Source organism: Pocillopora damicornis, chromosome 11, assembly GCF_964200805.1.
Source record: "Pocillopora damicornis chromosome 11, jaPocDami1.2, whole genome shotgun sequence".
Lineage (NCBI taxonomy): Eukaryota > Metazoa > Cnidaria > Anthozoa > Scleractinia > Pocilloporidae > Pocillopora > Pocillopora damicornis.
Genome location: NC_142680.1, coordinates 8,652,811 through 8,671,194, shown reverse-complemented (window position 1 = coordinate 8,671,194; position 18,384 = coordinate 8,652,811). Strand labels below are relative to the sequence as shown.

Genomic DNA, 18,384 nt, shown 5'->3' with positions numbered 1-18,384 from the left:
ACTCTGTAATACTCTCCCACCGACGATGTATCTTCAGAAACTTACCCCCTTTATCGATTATAGCACGATTGAAGACATTTCTCTTCAAGATATTACTTTCAATCTAACTAAACAATACAGATTTATATTTACATAGACTTAAACAATAACAACGACAACAAAATTAAAAACAAGCAAAATCACATAATAAACAGGTAAAATAACAGTTTTTTCAAGCTGTAAGAGCCTTTAACTTCCCAGATCTAGCGACAACATTTCTGGTATTTTATAATTTCATCAAATCCATGATTAAGTCCATTTTAAATGATAGTAAAGATTTCACCAGCCTTAATTGGCGTTCACAGTACCTAAAAATAGCTTTAATACGTCTGAAAGTATATCCCATATTCAGATTGTTGCAAGACGCTGGAATTTACAATTTACCTTTCTATCTTAGAAATTATGAGTTTTCAGGGGAGACTGAATTTATTTGTGGCTGCAGGAAGAGTAAAGTAAGAGAAAAGCTGGCTCTTTGCTCTCCACAGATAAAACTAATAAGCTTCTTGAGGTGTCAGGGTGAGTCACGTAATAAAGAATTTTGTTGAGTCAGAAACATGATGAAACAAGGTAAGATAGTGCTAATTTGTTAACCATATAAATCTCAAATTTGCGGCGTCAGTGAAAGTGCTGAATTTCCGTGCATAGTATCTGAAATTTAAGAATTTGTTCATGCTTGGCGTGCGTATATCGCGTTATGGATGCACGCGGGAAGTTTGAAGAGCACGAGTAATGTGTAAGAGTAGCTCGAAGCGGCAAGCAGGCGCGCTATGTTATAAATAATGATTACTGATAGGTACGATATTGTTACAACCCTTCTGAGATATATCCGTCTTAAATTTTCTTTTTGACCAAAGAAATATATATTTGGTATGTTATCCAAATTGAATACCACATTTGTGGTGTCAGTGAGGGTACTGGATTTCCGGAACCACTTAATTGATGCTAAAAATAATATTTCAAGTGCACCTAAATCCAGTTTTATCTTTCGAAACAAGGTTAGTTATATTTCTTAGTGTGTATTGGCATTTGGCATTTTCTATCGTTTTCTATATAATACCCCTATTATTTAAAACCTGTATTTAGCGGGCGCTCCTCTAATCTCCGTACAGGCCGCTTTTAAAATACAGCTGGGTTCGACTATCTGTAATTCCCTATGCTCAGTGGTAGTGAAATAGTTTTTCATCTTCAATTTTCTTTCGTACACTCTTCACTCAGACCGCTGGTTCCCTGTCTGAGACAATCGCATGTTTTACAGAAAATTGATAGATACGCTTACGGACAGAATAGCTGACTGAGTTACCGATCAATTAGTCGACTGATTGGTGCGGCATGTTGTTATAATATTGTAATTTTCACGCCCTGTGTTGAATTTCATTTGCACGTGCTGCTAGACTCATTATATATTCAGTTTCGTTTGTACCTTGAAGGCACTTGATAGAGATTAAATGTCTGTTCAGTAACCGCTTGAACGTGTGCATCGCTGTGTTATTACACATGTGATTCCTTTGCCTCTGATTTTCAGAGCTTAAGTCTCTGCCCCGTAACGCAAACTGAAATATTAATATGACAAGAAACAGCTGCAGCGTAATTTCTCTCAAGCATCAAACGTTCGTGAAACAAATCGCAGCACGAATGAGAGCATCTCTTTTTCAAATCATCAAATACCCTTCTAAGTTGATTCTAAGGACTTATTTGGATTTATCAACTGAATTGATAATATAAATTGGCCACCATAAAGAGTTTTTAAAGCTGTCGTTTTAAGCGTTAAACGTTCTTGTTACATTCTCACCGACGCATCACCACAATTTCTTTAGAATCACGGTAAGCTTGAGCTACAAATTATTTAACAACTATTCACCAATTTGAAGGTCGCCTGTTGTGGATATTTACCACGCCCTGCTGTAGTTTGGTAAATGGCTCTCCCTAGCTACCGAAGTGAATCGCTGTTTTGGTATATACTAAGACAATGGGACGATATGGCGCAAAAAGATTGTTTTAACACATTTATCTATGAAACGATTACAATATTTTTGGGCTTAAAAAAAAATATTATTGAGTCAGAAACATCGCGAAACTAGGTAAAAATAGTTTTACCCGTGAAATAACTTGAACTTCTTGCTATATAACTTGGGCGGAGCCATTGAATATCCTGTTTGTGACCTTAATGCGCGTGCTACACATCAAAAGTGGTCTAATGAAGAATATCCAAGGTCGCACATTTAGTAAACTCAAGAATATACATGGTTTCTGGAATCCTTCGACATCTCTTAACTTTGATACTCTCAAGAAGTTCGAAAGAAAATCTATGAAAATTTGGCTAAACATACCTGATTGCTGGCCCTTCAATCAATTAAAGAGCGAACTTGGCTCCGAGCATGTTGCCACAGCTTAGTGTGTGATGATTACTGCAATGTGATTGGAGTTGATATGTTATTTCTCGTAAGATATTGCTGTGAACTGCAAGCTTTCATTCTTCGTTGGTAACCCACTGGGTCATCAACATGTCGAATATTCTTGAAGAATATTAGGCTTGTTTTTCTAATTATTCTATTCCGTTCGCATCGAGCTCTTTTGAGTGCAGTTAAGACCAGAGAACACAATATATTATTAGCAATAAGCTGTTTCTCAAATAGCATACCGGAAATATTTGTAGTATACGTGATAATTTAAAAAGATCAGTAATATAACACAGAGAATGATTACGGCTTCAATCAAAACGAGAGCAAATGAAGTGATTGTGATAATTAGACGTTATAATAAACACCCGTAATGGACTTCACAAAACGAATTGTGATATTCATCATGGACTGAGATAGAAATGCCGCTTACGTTTGTAATGATTTTAACATTTGTAGGCACCATAACTGTACGAGGTAGATAATGATGTGATCGATGGATGATAAAATTGATTGAAGAAGGTTAGAAGAAGGAAACTACTCTGGTTGAAATAATTGGTACGTGTGATCTACATTCAGGAATGTCTGGTCACTCATCGTAATCCTTGATCTTCTTTTCAATCTAATTCCGCTTTAGCGAGCCATATTAAATTTAGATAACAAAGGTCATCCCTAAAAAGTTGTTGCTATCAAGTTAAGAATCTTGTCTTTCATTTCCACGGAAGAGTGGTTTCTGCTCCAACAAAGCGTGAGTTACCCCGCTAACGTTTAGGAATAAAATATTTCCCCAGAGCAATTTTATCCAGGATCTTAGGGTCATTCTAGATTGAATAGACAATTGTGTCTCTCCTGCCCAATGTGTTAAGTTACTGTATCAGAAGAAAAATATTTCCATTTCAACATTCATAGTTATTCAGGCAACTGATAAAGTTAAAGCTATCACTCTTAGGCCTCTGATGTGATGAACAATGGTACTCTAAAATACCTATAAATATCATCATTTAGCCTTATTTCGTGGCTCTAAAGCCAGGCCACACGAAACTAAGCCTTAATAATTTGTCGTTTCGGATTCCATTATATAAAAGATTAGCGCCATTTTCACCATTTCATCACAAATTCCATTACTAAAGTCGAAACCAATCACAAATTCTGTCTGATCGCTATACGCAGTTCCCACGAACTCGCACGTCCTTGAACAAAGGTCGACCTAAAAATATTGTTGATATCCGTTTAAGTTTATCACTTTCCAACAAAACATAAGTTTCCCTAGTTTACGTTTAACAGTGGAAATTTTACGGTAAATCCTAAGGTATATTTGTGCAATTTTAACTGCGTTTGGAAACTTTCTGGTCATGACTAACCAAGGATTCACTGAAACGGTAATCAATTTAACGGATCACTCTTGACGGTCATTGTCGAAAAAAATAATACAATTAGTGTTGTCACCGGCGAAAACAGAAGTACCCGACTCCCATAACTTGAAAAGTCTTGATGTTTAGAACATGTCCGCACGCAATTCTGTCAGTTACTTATAACTCGGCAGAAGGTTGAGTCCAGTCAGTCTTGACAAAACCTTGCCATCATCCATTTTTTGACCGCGTTTCTGAGTGATACTGTACGCAACACCAAAATAGTTAAAATAAGAGGTATTCAACAAGGAACGCGTATGTGAAATCTGGCTCTTGATAAACAATCCGCGTCCTAAAGAAACTTTCGTCGAAAATTGAATCAGTGCTTAGATCCAAAGCTTACTTTTTCAAATACGGGACATTTTTCGCATATCTATGTCATTTAAACCTAATTTCCTAAGCAAAAACTTTCGAAAAGTTCACTCTGTGTTATCAATCGTAGAAAACAGAGGTCGAACTCTAAACATTTTGGAATGTCCTTCGATGGTGGCTTTGAATAAAGAATAGTCAGATTGTCTGACACAGTCGAACTTTTGCCCTCGTGGTGGCCTGTAGGGTCTAATAATGTTCGTTTTCCGAGGTCAGCGCAATCTATTTTCCAGTTCCATCGTTCAATCGTTTTATTGAAAAGATCTCCTTAAAGTCTGCAATATAAGTTTTAAATTTCTCCTAGCTTTGGAATGGCTATTCAATGTCTAGCTAGTCAATGAAAAGATTTTATGTTTTAATTCAAGTGTGAGAAGATAAAACAGATAAAACATCCCTATATAACAAGTATCGTGCGAATCATTTGCATATAATATTTGGCTGATTCATCGAATTTCGTCCAGCCTAAGATTTAAGTCCTTTCCATTCCTTTATTCCTTTAAAGTTTACTTGCGTTCATGGTGATTCTAAATACATGCTGATGGCTACGGTCCCGAAATCGCTGCTCTTTTTTTCGTACGGGAACGGCACAGTATGATGTTTGTTTGTTACAATTAGATTTGAGGGTTATCTTACAGAATTTCGCTAAAGAAACAGGCTTCAGGCGCCTTCTTCTTCTATTCAATATTGTTCTCTGCCGCCTTTTGTCGTCTGTCCCAAGAAGTCATGCACTCATTTTGTTCCTCAAAGTTTTGGCGACGGTGTTTTCTCGAAAAACCTCGCTCAAAAGATAAAGTCGAAACGTAAAACCGCCACGTTGATAATTTCCGTCATTTATCGTGATATTTTTATGTGAAGCGTATGAATGGTACGTTCCCTGAGCGCAGGGAGACATAAGGAATTACGCTTTTTCATCAATGTCAAAATTTAGTTGATGCAGATCTTCGGTAAAATTGGCGACGGATTTCTGCCCTTCAGTTAGGCCAAACAAGTGTTCTGAATTATCAAAGTTTCTTCACATTGATCGTTCGCTCAAGTAGCCTACAACCAAACTCCCAACGGGATGAAAATTGAACGACCCTATCGAAAACTTATCGCCAAAGTAATGTAAAAGGAGAAATCCATCATCACCGAATCCCGACTTAAAAGATTGACAATTTCACAGGCTCAATTTGGCTTTATCAGTATCGTTACTTCGTATCAACGACTCTCAATTAAAGTCATTCCACGTGGAATCAGTTGGCAGTTTGATTCAGAAGTTTTGTTAAAGAATAGAAAACGCATGAGAAGCAACGGGAATCTGACCGCTTCTGGATACAATTGAAGTTTTAAACGTCGAAGCTAATACTCGTCTCGGTAAGTTGGTAACTCGTAATTTGTACACTCGGAGCATGATATTGAGTTCAGGTTTTTATAAACGAAGGCTGTCTTCGATCACTTCCTTCGCTCGGTTCCACAAAACAAAACACGTGATCACTTATATCGTGAGAACGTTTTCGCTCAGCGATGAGCTGAAATTTCATGGGCTCACTAAGCAATATCGACAACGGAGGAGAATTTGATTAAACAGTTATTCCTTTTGCGCTTGCTGGATGTGAGATGGCAAATAGGTACTGTGCGTTAGTTGAATAATTGTTGATTATTATACTCTCGCAGTTTCCCTTGCTCTTAATACGATTGTGATTGGCTCATAGTAGACACGTGAGCCTGCATATATTAAAATCCCATTGGGGATACAGTTAGGAATGCGTTCAATGTTCAAGTTTTGCACGTAATCAGAGAGTGACTAGAAGTAGGTGGTGTGATTGTGGTGTGAAATTTTTGAAGTGCCTCTATATGAAACTTGCTTCCTTTTTTAGACATGGATGATTCGTAACTTGCTTTCAGATTATTTTTGAAAACGTTATATAGCAGTTTGTGACTAAAAAAGTAGCTCTTCACTTCATCGCAAAACGAAATCGAAAACTAATGGAGCAGACTGCCTCTTAAGGAAATCTGTCGTGTTAACCACAAAAAATTCATTCGGTCATAAACGCTCAACTTTTTGCCTTTTCACCTTTTGGAAAATCCGGATTTTAAAATCTAAATAGCCAAAGGAACTCATCGATTGTGAAGTTCTATCGGTTGTCCATTTCATTCTGTAAGGTGCGAGGCACTGAACATAAAATTTCAAAGCTGAAATGACTTCACACCGCACAATAACTTCTTATCTTTTGGTTCAGCTCGAAATAAAATGCAAGCAGGTTAAAATAATACAGGAAAGCTCTTGAAAGCTTCTTGTTTGTAAGTGTTTCGATTACTGGTCCAACTATTGTTTGGACAACCATATATTGGAATGAAATGACTGATAGGTTAATTTTAAAATGACAAACGCTTTATGGGATTAAAAGATAGTACTCATCTTTAAAAGAATGCAAAGGAAGGAAACTCATGACATCTGAAGTTGAATAAGTAACAATAATAATCCACCTTACGAACGGATTTTAAGCTTGGAAATCTGGTTTTGGATTTCATGTTTTGCCGAGAAATCTGAAATCCTGATATCAAAAATTAAATTCAGATTTCCCAGTCGAAAGCACTCCATAATTTCGTTGTCTTTTGTCAGAAATTAACTATGAAATGTGACAGTATAACATATCGTAGTTGAAGTGACTTCACACCGCATAACGACATCTTCTCTTCAGGTTCTGCTCTGCTGTTTCTGGCACTCTTTGTGACTTTTAAAATTCTACCATCAATGCGTGCATTGCTAATAGATTGCAAAACAAACACTGCAGTTTGCCTGGAAGAAATAATGAAGGAACTCGCCCAAGTTCGATTTGAGGTTAACATTCTGGCGGAAAACCGAACATCGTTGAGATGTAAGTAAGATATCCTTCGCTCGCTCGTATCTATAATTCCATATTCTCTCAATCGTTACTTATATTACGGGAGACTTATTCTGCAGAATGGTGAATCCAATTTATGTTTCAAAGGACTAATTTTGTAATTTTAAAATATACAGTTTCCTTTTCGGAACTCTTATCCTTTGCAATACTCTTTCAACCAGCAGTGTAGCTGAACATGGAAAGGAAAAAAAAAAGGATTGCACTTTGAAATGTTTGCAGTAACTTCCTCTGAAAGGAGCAGCAATCAGTCTATTAGAATAAGAAACAGTAGATTGTTCGGTTTGAAGCCGATTCGGGAGGGAGGAACCGAGGAATGAAGGTGTTCGTTCCAGAATGTTTAAGACACTTTTTGTTTCTGTGTGTTTGACAAACGTGAATGATATATATTTTTTTATGTCTGTTCCGCTATTTCTGTCGTTTAACCCTAAGCAATCGACCCAGATGGTTCAGGCGCCTTTAATGTATACTGTGACCAAACTACAGCCGGTGGTGGATGGACAGTGATCCAGAAGAGAATGGATGGCTCTTTTGATTTTAACCGCACCTGAGATGACTACAAACGTGGTTTCGGTAACTTGGTCGGTGAATTTTGGCTCGCACTGGACAAAATAAACCGCCTGACTAGAAACAAGACAAAAAACAAGCTTCGAGTAGATCTAGGATTAAAAACTGGCAAAACTGTTCACCCTGAGTATGGCTGGTTTGGGATTAGGACCGAGACAACTAAGTACCGGCTATACCTTAGCAATATCATAAGCAAGTGAACCGTTTTTTAGTATTCATCGTTTGATTTTTATACATTACTTCTCTCTCATTTAAATCTCGATATTTTACTCCACTTGGTCGAATAATGGTATTATTAAGTAGCAAGGTAGTCCTGAGGTCCACCCGCATGTTCTGATTGGTTCTTACTCGGTCGGGAGAGAGAGTAAGAGTAAGGTCCGAGTGCCACATAATAAACCTCTTGCTAACCTTATTCTATTTATTTTCTTATTTTCTTTTTGCCATTTATTTTTCGCGGAAAACCACAAGCTTGAAGCCATAAAGGCATTATACGGACCCTTGAATTATGCGGATTTCTTTTGTTCTGTTTCGAAAAGATGCCATTGTTTCCTCTGATTCCTTCGGTCCTCACAGAGATCTCGGTTTTGGTACCTGGGATAAGGTTCCTGCTGATTTTTCTCAAAATATAGGTGGAGGCTGGTGGTATGACAATAGTAGCGCTGAATGTGCTGTTCGTTCAAATCTCAATGGTATTTATCCACATTGTGGAAAAGAAACCTTGGCCGCTATCCATTGGGGAAACTTAGATTCTACTTGTGCCGAGAGAATCGCTTCGACATCAACTGGAATGAAAATTAGACCAATTTAATTTATGCCCATGGCTTGAAGTCTACATATATGATATGTGTATCTGCTTAATCGATGCTGTTTTAGAAAAATCAAGAAGTAATTTTGCGACAAGAAAACAGCGATTAGTTTTTTCAATCTCTTTAATTCAAAGGGGCCGATTTTTAGAATAAGCAAATAAGTTTAATGACGGCATCATAGACTCAACGACTTTTTTTGCTGTAAAGAAAATGTAATTTAGCCAGTTTGTATCGGAAATGTTTTATTATTTGTAGACTTAATGAGATTTATTTACGATAAAAGAAATAAAATTTTACCAGGCATGATTTCAGGAGAAGAATCTTATCATTACCCCAAAAGTTAATTTAGAATAATTCTAATGGAACGCTACATGCCATAAGGTAGAGTTTATATATGTTTTGTTCTAAATACTTTGGTTTTTTACCTTTTCTAATGATTTTTGAAGCTTTACTATTTCAGTGCTATCAAAGATTAAACCACGAAAGGTACCTTTAAAATGTGAGTTTATAATTTGTGAAAAAATAAAGACTGCTTTACATTATTTCTACATCGGGTAATTCGACTTTTTTTTCGCACTAATAACTTTCTACAGCTAGCGACAGAATTTCTGGTATTTTGTAATTAGTTTTCATTAAGCCCACCGTGAATGAAGGTCAGGGTTTCAGTCAGTCTTATCAGCGCCCATTGTGCCCGAAATAACTTTTGGCTTGTCTGAAAAGATCTCCTCTTTCCGATTGTTGTCAAATGCGTTGAGACTTCTTTAAAACTGATTTGCCATTTATACCTCGAGCTCTACAATTTTGCAGGAGAGTCTGACTTTTGTTGGAACTGATATAAGTGTTTGTAGCAGGGAAACTAAAATACGAGAAGATTTGGTGGTTTTCTCTCTACGCGTAAAACTGATAAGCCACTTGCGTTCGTGAAATGAATTGATTACGTGTCAGGACTGTGATGAAACAAGGGAGGATATTGCTAATCCGCTAATTGTGGCCTGAGCACACGCTCTGGATTTCCCTGAGTATCAACATTTTTGAAATATATGATTTCTGAATGATCTATTCCTTCTTATACAATGATGCGGCAAGTTAGAAATTTGAACAAGATAAGATATCTACTACTGGACCATATATAGTCTAATGAATTTGTCTCGGTCTCTATCCAAAAATATTTCAGAAGTATGTATACAAATGTAATTTATGCGGGGAACTGACCTTTGAGGTACGGCGGTCTTGAGAACTCTGTCACAAATCTAATTACTACAAATCAATAAGCTTTCAAAACTCTCTGCATACGAAAAAATTATTGTTGACCCAAGAAATATTCAATATATTATTCACATAATTTTAATTCTCACCCTATCGTATCGAGAAACTTAAATGCAAATGACACCAACATTAGAGTAGTGCTTTTCCTATAATATTTTAGAAATTGCTGTGTCGCTTTTTTTGGTTAAATGAACTGATGCTAAGACACACAGAATGAAAACGGTCTCAATCAAAAATAAAACCAAGTGAAAATTTTACATCGCCCAGTGAATGTAATAAACTGTGGACGAATTTTGACAAAACTACACTAAACGAATGTGTACTAATATGATATGTAAAAGAAAAATTGCAGCCACATTTGATTTGAAAACTTTTGAAATTCTGAAATCATACGGTTTTAAAATCAAAATATTGTATTTTTTTTTTACTTAAATTTTCATATCACTCAGTGGACTCAAGAAAATTAGTTCGCTTTTTCTATCATGTTAAGTAATGAAGACAAAAAGGGAAACTCTTAAGCTGAATTTAATCGGAGGACAAATATCGACGCATTCAAGGATCATTGCGTGATAAATGCCCGGTGTTTTGCATCATGTGACGTAAAGCAGACAATGGAATCGTGCGAAAATTAATATGTGGGTTATAATCTTTAATATACTGGAGAGTTAAATATCCATCATTTCACCGAAACTGAGGTGAAAAGTTGTCTTATTATATACCACACAGATACCAAAAGATTACTTCATTTCTTTCAACAAACCGAAAAATGGTCGGAAATAAACTCTTGACGCACGATTTTGTCTCATCGGCTGCTCTGAGTTGAAATGGCCTAGACAGTCAGCGCGCACGAAAAGCACTAGTCACTTGTGAAGTATATATTAACTGTAAATATTGCTGTGTAAATACATTCCTGTTGATGCAGTAAATTGTTGTAATGGGCAAGAGAGCAATAACTGTCTATTCAATTAATGTTGACACTGGGAGCACGGTTAACATGGCGCTAAACTTGAAATATATTTCTAAATTTAATTCTCCATTTTTTAAAGTGAGCAAGGAACAAACGATTTTTTTTTTCTTTTTTTGGAGCAGACACTTAACTTCCGTGGCGCTGAAAGGCTGCACTCTTAATTGGATAGCAAAATATGTTTAGGGCCATCCTTTATTTGTTTGAAGACGGGCGAGATCGTTAGATCTAGGTATAGCGCAGGGGCAGAATTTGTGATAGGCTTCGTTGTCAATCATAAGATGCGTGATTAAATGATGAAAAAGTTTTTAATCTTCGATATGCCGTAGTGAAATGATATATAATTAAGGCCTTGTTTCACGTAGTCTTAAAAGTCACAAAAGAAGGCTAATTTAAATAAAATTCGCACTAAGCAGAATAGATTTATACGGGGCATGCTCTTTGCTCATGGCAGATAACATGTCAACCCCTATTATAATCTTCTTGGAATCTTGAAACTTGAAAATATTTACAGACTAAAAGTATCACTTTTTACATATAAACTAAAGAAAGACAAAAGTAACACTCCAGTGGCACTACTGAATATTCCCACACCTGCATCAGAGATTCACTCATATAATACCAGGTATGTTGTAAATCAAAACTTCTTTAAGCCATCAGTACGCGCTAATTATGGTATGTCTACATTTAAATTCTCTGCGATAAAAAAATCTGGGAATCTGCACCACCTGAATTTAAACGTTTTTAAACGCTATTTGAAAAGCGGTATAAAAGATTTCTTCTTAGTACTCAAAACTGACCATAATTTAACTGTTAGCTATATAAGATAATGCTTCACAGTATGCAGTTTTCATTTTACTCTAACTTGCATTTACGTATGTCTTTCTTCTCTTACGATAACAATATCGTCTTTAATGTAACTATTAATTTAAATTACACTTAACATGCGGCCAACCCCGACTCATATCTACACACGACAGTGACCAACTCGAAAGCTCATCGGCTACTTTGGTCACTGTACACGATTAAACATTCTTTCTTCTAGTTAATTTCTGTTTGGAATTTTTTTTTTATATCATTGCAAATCATGTTAAGTTATTTTTTTCTGTAAACAGTGTGAAATAATAAAAACTTGAAGTTGTTCAGCATATGACAACTGGAAATCTTGTAAGACCGGTCGCTCTTCCAACCTTACCTGATATTAAGGCAGTTAGCAGAGTAAAATTTAATTGGAGTCAGGTTCAAGCCACTAACTGAATCAGTATGCAACTTATTTCCCCTAAGGAAAAAGAATTTACTGAAAGTAATCTGATTAAGCTGTCACATCAGAAACAGAGCAGGCGGTCTATCTCAATCACTCGCGTTAAAAAAAGGTGAATAATCATGCGTCTCCAGATCTCTGAAGCTTCTCTTCCTAAAATTATCCACCAGCCAACCTTTCAAGGAGAGTTTCATTCCTTCCAAGTTTCAAAATACAAAATGTTATGCCATATTTGATTACAGTATGCATCTAGGTCCCGCTATAACTACGAATTTATTTGTTTGCGTGCGCGTTCCTCTCAAATTGCTCATACAAATTTACTACTATAATTTTATCTGGCGACGTGAAAACACGGCCACCAATTATTTCACCGATTCAATTATCTCCCACACTTATGTAAAAATACCCAGTGTCTCACAACTATATTATTTAAACAACTTGTCTTGACCTCGGCGCCAGTAAGCGAATGTCATGAGCTTTATGAGGATCCCACGTTTTGATTCTACAGAGATGTCCTCTGCTGAGTTGTTTCTAAAGAAACCTTACTCCTCGTCATTTAGTAATCAGCTCTGTTTCGTTATCTGATGAAGCGAACCGAAATCTGGAAAGTTCAAAGAGGCTACAAATGAAATATTCAATAACTCTGCAAAATGCCACCAATGCTTCATGAAAGTTTTATGGTTACAAAAATGTTGCAGTATAATCTAAGCGGCAGAAGGCACTCCTGGCTTCTACAAACCTATCTATTTTTATCAAACAACGTGTGATAATTATTATCAAGGAGCGACTCCTATCGAAAATACAACAATTATCCTTGAAAGAAATTACTTTCAGCAACTACAGACTTAGTTTACCACTGCCACAAACTCACTGTCTTTAAATCTCTTCGAAATGCTCAGTCTTCGAAGTATCTCACAGTAGATTTCTCACTGGGACATTTCAGACAGTCGGTCTTTGCCGACAACAGATACTTACTACTCCTTGATGACCGAGTCCTTATATACTTGAAAAAAACATTCTAGAACATTCCATTACAAGCCCATAACACAACTACTAGGGCAGAAGTACATATTAATTACATAACCTTGTGGGAAGTTTTATAACGTTCCTTGGTATAATATCAGAATTTCGCGTGTGTACATCACCGTGAGTAAGGTTGCCAGAAATTTCAAGAAAATACACTTTACATTTACAATTCAATTATATACAGTCTACAAATGTTATATCAAAGACCCAGATGTAATAACCTATACGTATTCGATTGCCTCAGTTGTTGGATGCAGTGTTATCCAAAAACATTGCAAAAAAACCTTGTTTCTTTTAGGTGACGAGCGAAAAAGATAAAGAAGACTACGAAGCAGAAAGGAAATTAAGAAAATCAGAAGATGTATGATGGTATGGTTTTGCCGAGACTGATGGGTCTCTATCAAATGCCGAGTGCACTGGCTTCTCTTATCTTATTACCCTTTAGAGCCCCCTCTTCCCACTCCGTACAAGAAAAGTGCGTCTCATGTTGCTCTATGCGCGTTATTTGCGATAAGAAACAACAAAAATATCTCTTTTGATGTCGATTTGGGAAAGGTAAGAAATTCTTATGACCAGAAACAGAGGTTACGCTTTAAGTTTATCGAAAATGTAGAAGACGAAAGCCGTGATAACTTAGATGCTCAATGTCTTTGTCAGTCGTTGGTCAGTAATGACCGAATTGTGGTCAGACGCGGCTAAAATTGTGCAAAATGTATTTTGATATCGCTCTTTCCATTCTCAAAGTTTTGCAGGGAAAATGAACGATTTGGTGGACCAGAATTATCACTTTGCTGGCAGTGACAGACGACATTCCTAACTGGACAACAACAACTTTTAAGAGCCGGCCGACCTTGCTTTGTTGAAAGACTCCAAGTTCGAGAGAACTGCGGAGAGCCCTTGCTTTGTTTGAAGACAGCGAATTCGTGAGAACTGCGATAGTGTAGAATGAGAATGTGGGTATTTCATCGATTTCAATAATAGGATTTATAGTTAAATGATGAAAGTGTCAGCTAATCTTAAGAGCAACTAGACAAACTATAATTATGATTTTTCCTCTTGTTCAGCATTTTAGAATTTTAATTGGATGTAGTATATCAGTTCTTTCATCTGGCACTCTTGAAGGCAGACTATACGTACATGTTATTTCAACAAATGTACTTTCTCTCTCTCTCTCTGTTTCCACGTCTAACACGAGTAATGTGTCTCCAAAATCTGAGGCATTCGTATCTCAATAAGTGTGTACTTTGACTGCTTCGTGATCGAACGGTAGGCGACGATTTCGAGTCATCAATGGAAATGAAACAGATGAGCATTAAGCGAATTGTGCTCAATGGATAAGAGGAATGAAATGCATAGATTCTGAGCCTTAAAGATAAAGGAAAAGGTAAGAAAAAGCAATGTAGGGAATTTTATGGGGACCCTAACTGTGGGCTACTTCGATCAGTTCTCGTCAATCCGTCGATTAAATTCTACTCAAACTCATTAATGATGCCTAGCAATGCTAAGATCACTAAAATGTTATTATTCCTGCCACTACATTTCTTGAAATTTCCTTCACCATTACGTGATCGGCGTCAGTTATGTAACTAACTCGTCTTTTAAACACGGTCATTTTTTATCACCAGTTGCTTCGAACGAAACCTCGCACCTCTCTATTTAATTGACTGTTCTAATAAAGCAAAAGAAATTACCTTGCAGCCATTTTGACACATCCTTATCTGGCGGGGCAAAGAAGATGGTTCAGACCGCTAATAAACATATACTGTAATATCAAATGCTTCAAAAATGAATCAGTTAAGCTTCCGTTGCTATCGAATTCTTATACCTAAAGGCCCTTTAGTCTTTGGTTTCAGCCCCTGGATGATCATATTTCATTTATAAGCACATTCTGCCCTTTCGATGGCAAATTGCTGTTATATAAGAATAACAATAGCTCATTCAAAAGAGAGCTTTTGGTTTAATTTAAAATGATATCGACCAGGACTCCAACGGTATTTATCCCAAACTAGTCTGCTGGGCATGCAGTCTCGAGTCCGGAAAACTCTAATCAAAAAACTTTATTTTGACTTCAAAATGATACTTTTTTATGGACAAGTCATTGTGAACAAGGCTGCTCTTGTGTGGGAAAAAAAAAAAAAAACTAGAGGGCTCCATTCAAATCAAGAAAAGAAACAACTGACGGCCAAAGCTGCTTGAATTATTTTCTCCGAAGTTCACGGAGAACTAATCCTGATACGAGACAATTCAATTAACGTTCATGTGTAAGATGATCGTTAAGATGGTCGAAAAAAGATCATTTCATCGACGAATCTTCGGTCGCTACCCTCGACGGGGTGTCTCATCTAAATCCCACCGGAAGCGGATCAAATTTTGTTAAAAAAAAAAAAAAAAAGATAGATAAAAAAAGAAACTACAAGAAAAGTACGTGCACGTGCAAAACATTACGGGGTGCGAGGATGGAGAGGACATGTCTGTTCAAAATTAGATTTGCCATACTGTAACACAGAAATAATTAGGTCAATGATTTCTTTCTTGAAATTTGTTGCACTTCAACTTCTCTTCAAATAACTTAGGCGGAAACATTTAACCTTTCCGGTAATGTTAAATGTCTCCGCCAAAACCTTCACTTGTAAAAATCCGTAGCTTGTAGCAGTATTGTATAAGTATCAATCAATCAATCAGTAATCATTATATTTCATATGATACGCACGAAATTGCAGCTCATTCACCGATACTACAATGTGATATTCAAAGGCTCCGTTAGCTTTATTGGTTTAACGCAGTAGCACTGTCTCACACGGTCTCTGACAAACAATCCTAATGTAACAATTCACTCCACAAACTCAGGTGTCTTATCAGTTTTACGGAGGGAGAGAAAACAGCAAAATCTACTCTTATTTTATGATCCCAGTTTTAAACGCTCTATTTGCTCCAACAAATACATAGACTTTCTTGAAAACTTGCAGAGCCAGAAGGACAAATGATCAAATAGTTTTAGTGAAATCGCAGCGCATTTAACCAAAATCTTAAAGAGGAGATCTTTTTAGACACACTAGCAGTTATCTCGTATACATTGAGCGTTAAGAAGACCGACTGAAACCTTGTCATTCATTCACAGTGGGCTTGATGATGCACTCAATAAACTAATAAAATACCAGGAGTTCTTTCCTGGCTGTAGAAAGTCATAAGCGCGAACACAATATATTTTACCAGTTTTTGTCTTTATTCCATACCAGAAAACATATCACTGTAAACGAACAGTGTTTCACAACTGAACTACCAGCCTCTGCGGACATGGCAACAAACCGGATTTTATCACTCAAATTCAAGTTCTTTATCAAGGAAAACGACTTTGTGACTTTGCGAAAGAAATTCAAGAATTTTCATTTTCCAATATAGGCCGTCTCATCATTCTTTAGAACAGTGTGCAGACAACTAGGGTATTTTCTCTTGTCTGCCACCTTAATCAAATTTTTACCCTTTGAAATGTTAAGCATATCATTAAAGAATTCCGTAAGAGATGAATCATCACATTTCCATTTGCGAATGTCTATCCTAGTTTGGGACATAATTATTTTTGTGGGTTTGTTTACATGAAGAATCTAATCAGTCAATATGCTGCAACAGCCATTGAAACATGGTAAACTATACTTTTACGAAAGTAAAAGGTTGCATCAGGCCCGGAAGTGGACTTCGATACCTTTACTATTTGTCAGATCAAGCGAAAGAAGCTATACTGAAAATATAGATATGAAAAACCATTTTAGGCCTAGAAATCCTCGAGCATAGGAGAAGATCTGCGACAATTCGATTCCCAGAGATAGTTGTGTTTTATATAGCTGTAGAAATAATTTAAAAGCAGTCTGTATCTCTTCACAAAATACAAACTTACATTCTAAGGTACCTTTTGCGATCTAATATTTAATGATAGCACTTAAAAATAGCAAAGCTTAAAAAATCATTAGAGAAGATAATACCAATTGTATTAAGAACAAAACATATATAAACTCTCTCTCATGACATGTGGCGTTCCATTAGAATTCTTCTGAATTAAATTTGGTGTGATAAAAAAAAAAAAAACCTTTTCCTTAAATTATGTGTGGTGATATTTTACTCGTATTATTGCCAACAAAATCAAAAAGTCTGCGAATAATGAGACATTTCTGATACCAACTGGCTGCGATAAATTTTCTTTAATACGAAAATGTGGTCGAATCAATGACGCCGCCATTAATCTAATTTGCGTATTCTAAAAATCAGAACCTCTTGAATTAAAGAGATTGAAAAAAATAATCGGTGTTTTCCTGTTGCACAAACTACTTCACTTATGTAGACTTTAGGCCTCGTGCATAAATTTTACTGGTCTAATCTTCATTTCAGTTGAAGTTGGAGCGCTTCTCGCGGCACTGGTAAGAACTAATCTTCCCCAGTGAATATCGGCCCAGGTTTTATATCCACAACGCGGATAAATACCATTGAGATTTGACCAAACAGCACATTTACTACTGTTGCCATACCACCAGCCTCCACCTCTTTTTTGAGTACAACCAGCGGGATCCCTATCCCAGGTACCGAAAACGAAATCTCCTGAGGACTTAGGGAATCGGGGGAAACAGTGGCGTCTGTTTTGAAACAAAACAAAAGAGACTCACATAATTCTAGGATCCATAAAATGCCATCATAGCTTTAACCTTGTCGTTTTCCGCCAAAAAAAGAGAAAAAAAGGGGGAAAAAGAAAAAAGAATTAAAAAAAAAAAAATTAAAAAATAAGGTTAGAAAATTGTTTATTATGTGGCACTCGGACCAAAATCCCGACAAGTAAGAGCCAATCAGAACGTTCAGGTTTACCTCAGGAGTACCTTGCCATTTGATAATACCACTATTGACAAAGTGGAGTAAAATTGATTTTAAGATTTAATTGAGGGAGAAGTAATATATGAGAATCGAACAATGAATGCCAAAAAAACGGGTTACTTACTTATAAAATTGCCAATGTGCAGCTTGTACTTAGCTGTCTCGTTTCCAATGCCAAACCAGCTATACTCAGGGTGAAAAGTTTTCCCATTTTTTACTCCCAGATCTACTCGAAGCTTGTTTTTTGTCTTGTTTCTTGTGAGACGGTTTATTTTATCCAGTCCGAGCCAGAACTCACCGACCAAGTTACCGAAGCCATGTTTGTATTCATTCCAGGTGCGGTTGAAATCAACGGAGCCATCCATTCTCTTCTGGATCACTGTCCATCCCCCACCAGCTGTTGTATGGTCACAATATACATCGAAGGCGCCTGAACCATCTGGGTCGATTGTGTAAACACCGCTGATCCTTCGACCGGATTTGTACAGCTCAGCACAGTTTTTAGCTATTGAAGATAAAATAAAGATGCTTGATGTTGTGTGCAT

General features: G+C 36.6%; 1 protein-coding gene across 2 annotated transcripts in view; it reads right to left on the bottom strand.

Annotated features, from left to right (window-relative positions):
* LOC113673925 (fibroleukin-like) overlaps positions 1 to 18,384 on the bottom strand; it is a 26,865-nt gene extending 8,481 nt beyond the window's left edge. For both annotated transcript variants that reach the window (XM_089187606.1, XM_089187604.1), the window contains exons 1-3: positions 17,964 to 18,384; positions 14,677 to 17,607; positions 2,367 to 2,444 (exon numbers count right to left, since the gene is read on the bottom strand). In XM_089187606.1, the coding sequence (XP_089043732.1) occupies positions 17,402 to 17,607; positions 17,964 to 18,384 (627 nt within the window). In that variant the 3' untranslated portion in view covers positions 2,367 to 2,444; positions 14,677 to 17,401. The remainder of the gene's footprint in view (positions 1 to 2,366; positions 2,445 to 14,676; positions 17,608 to 17,963) is intronic.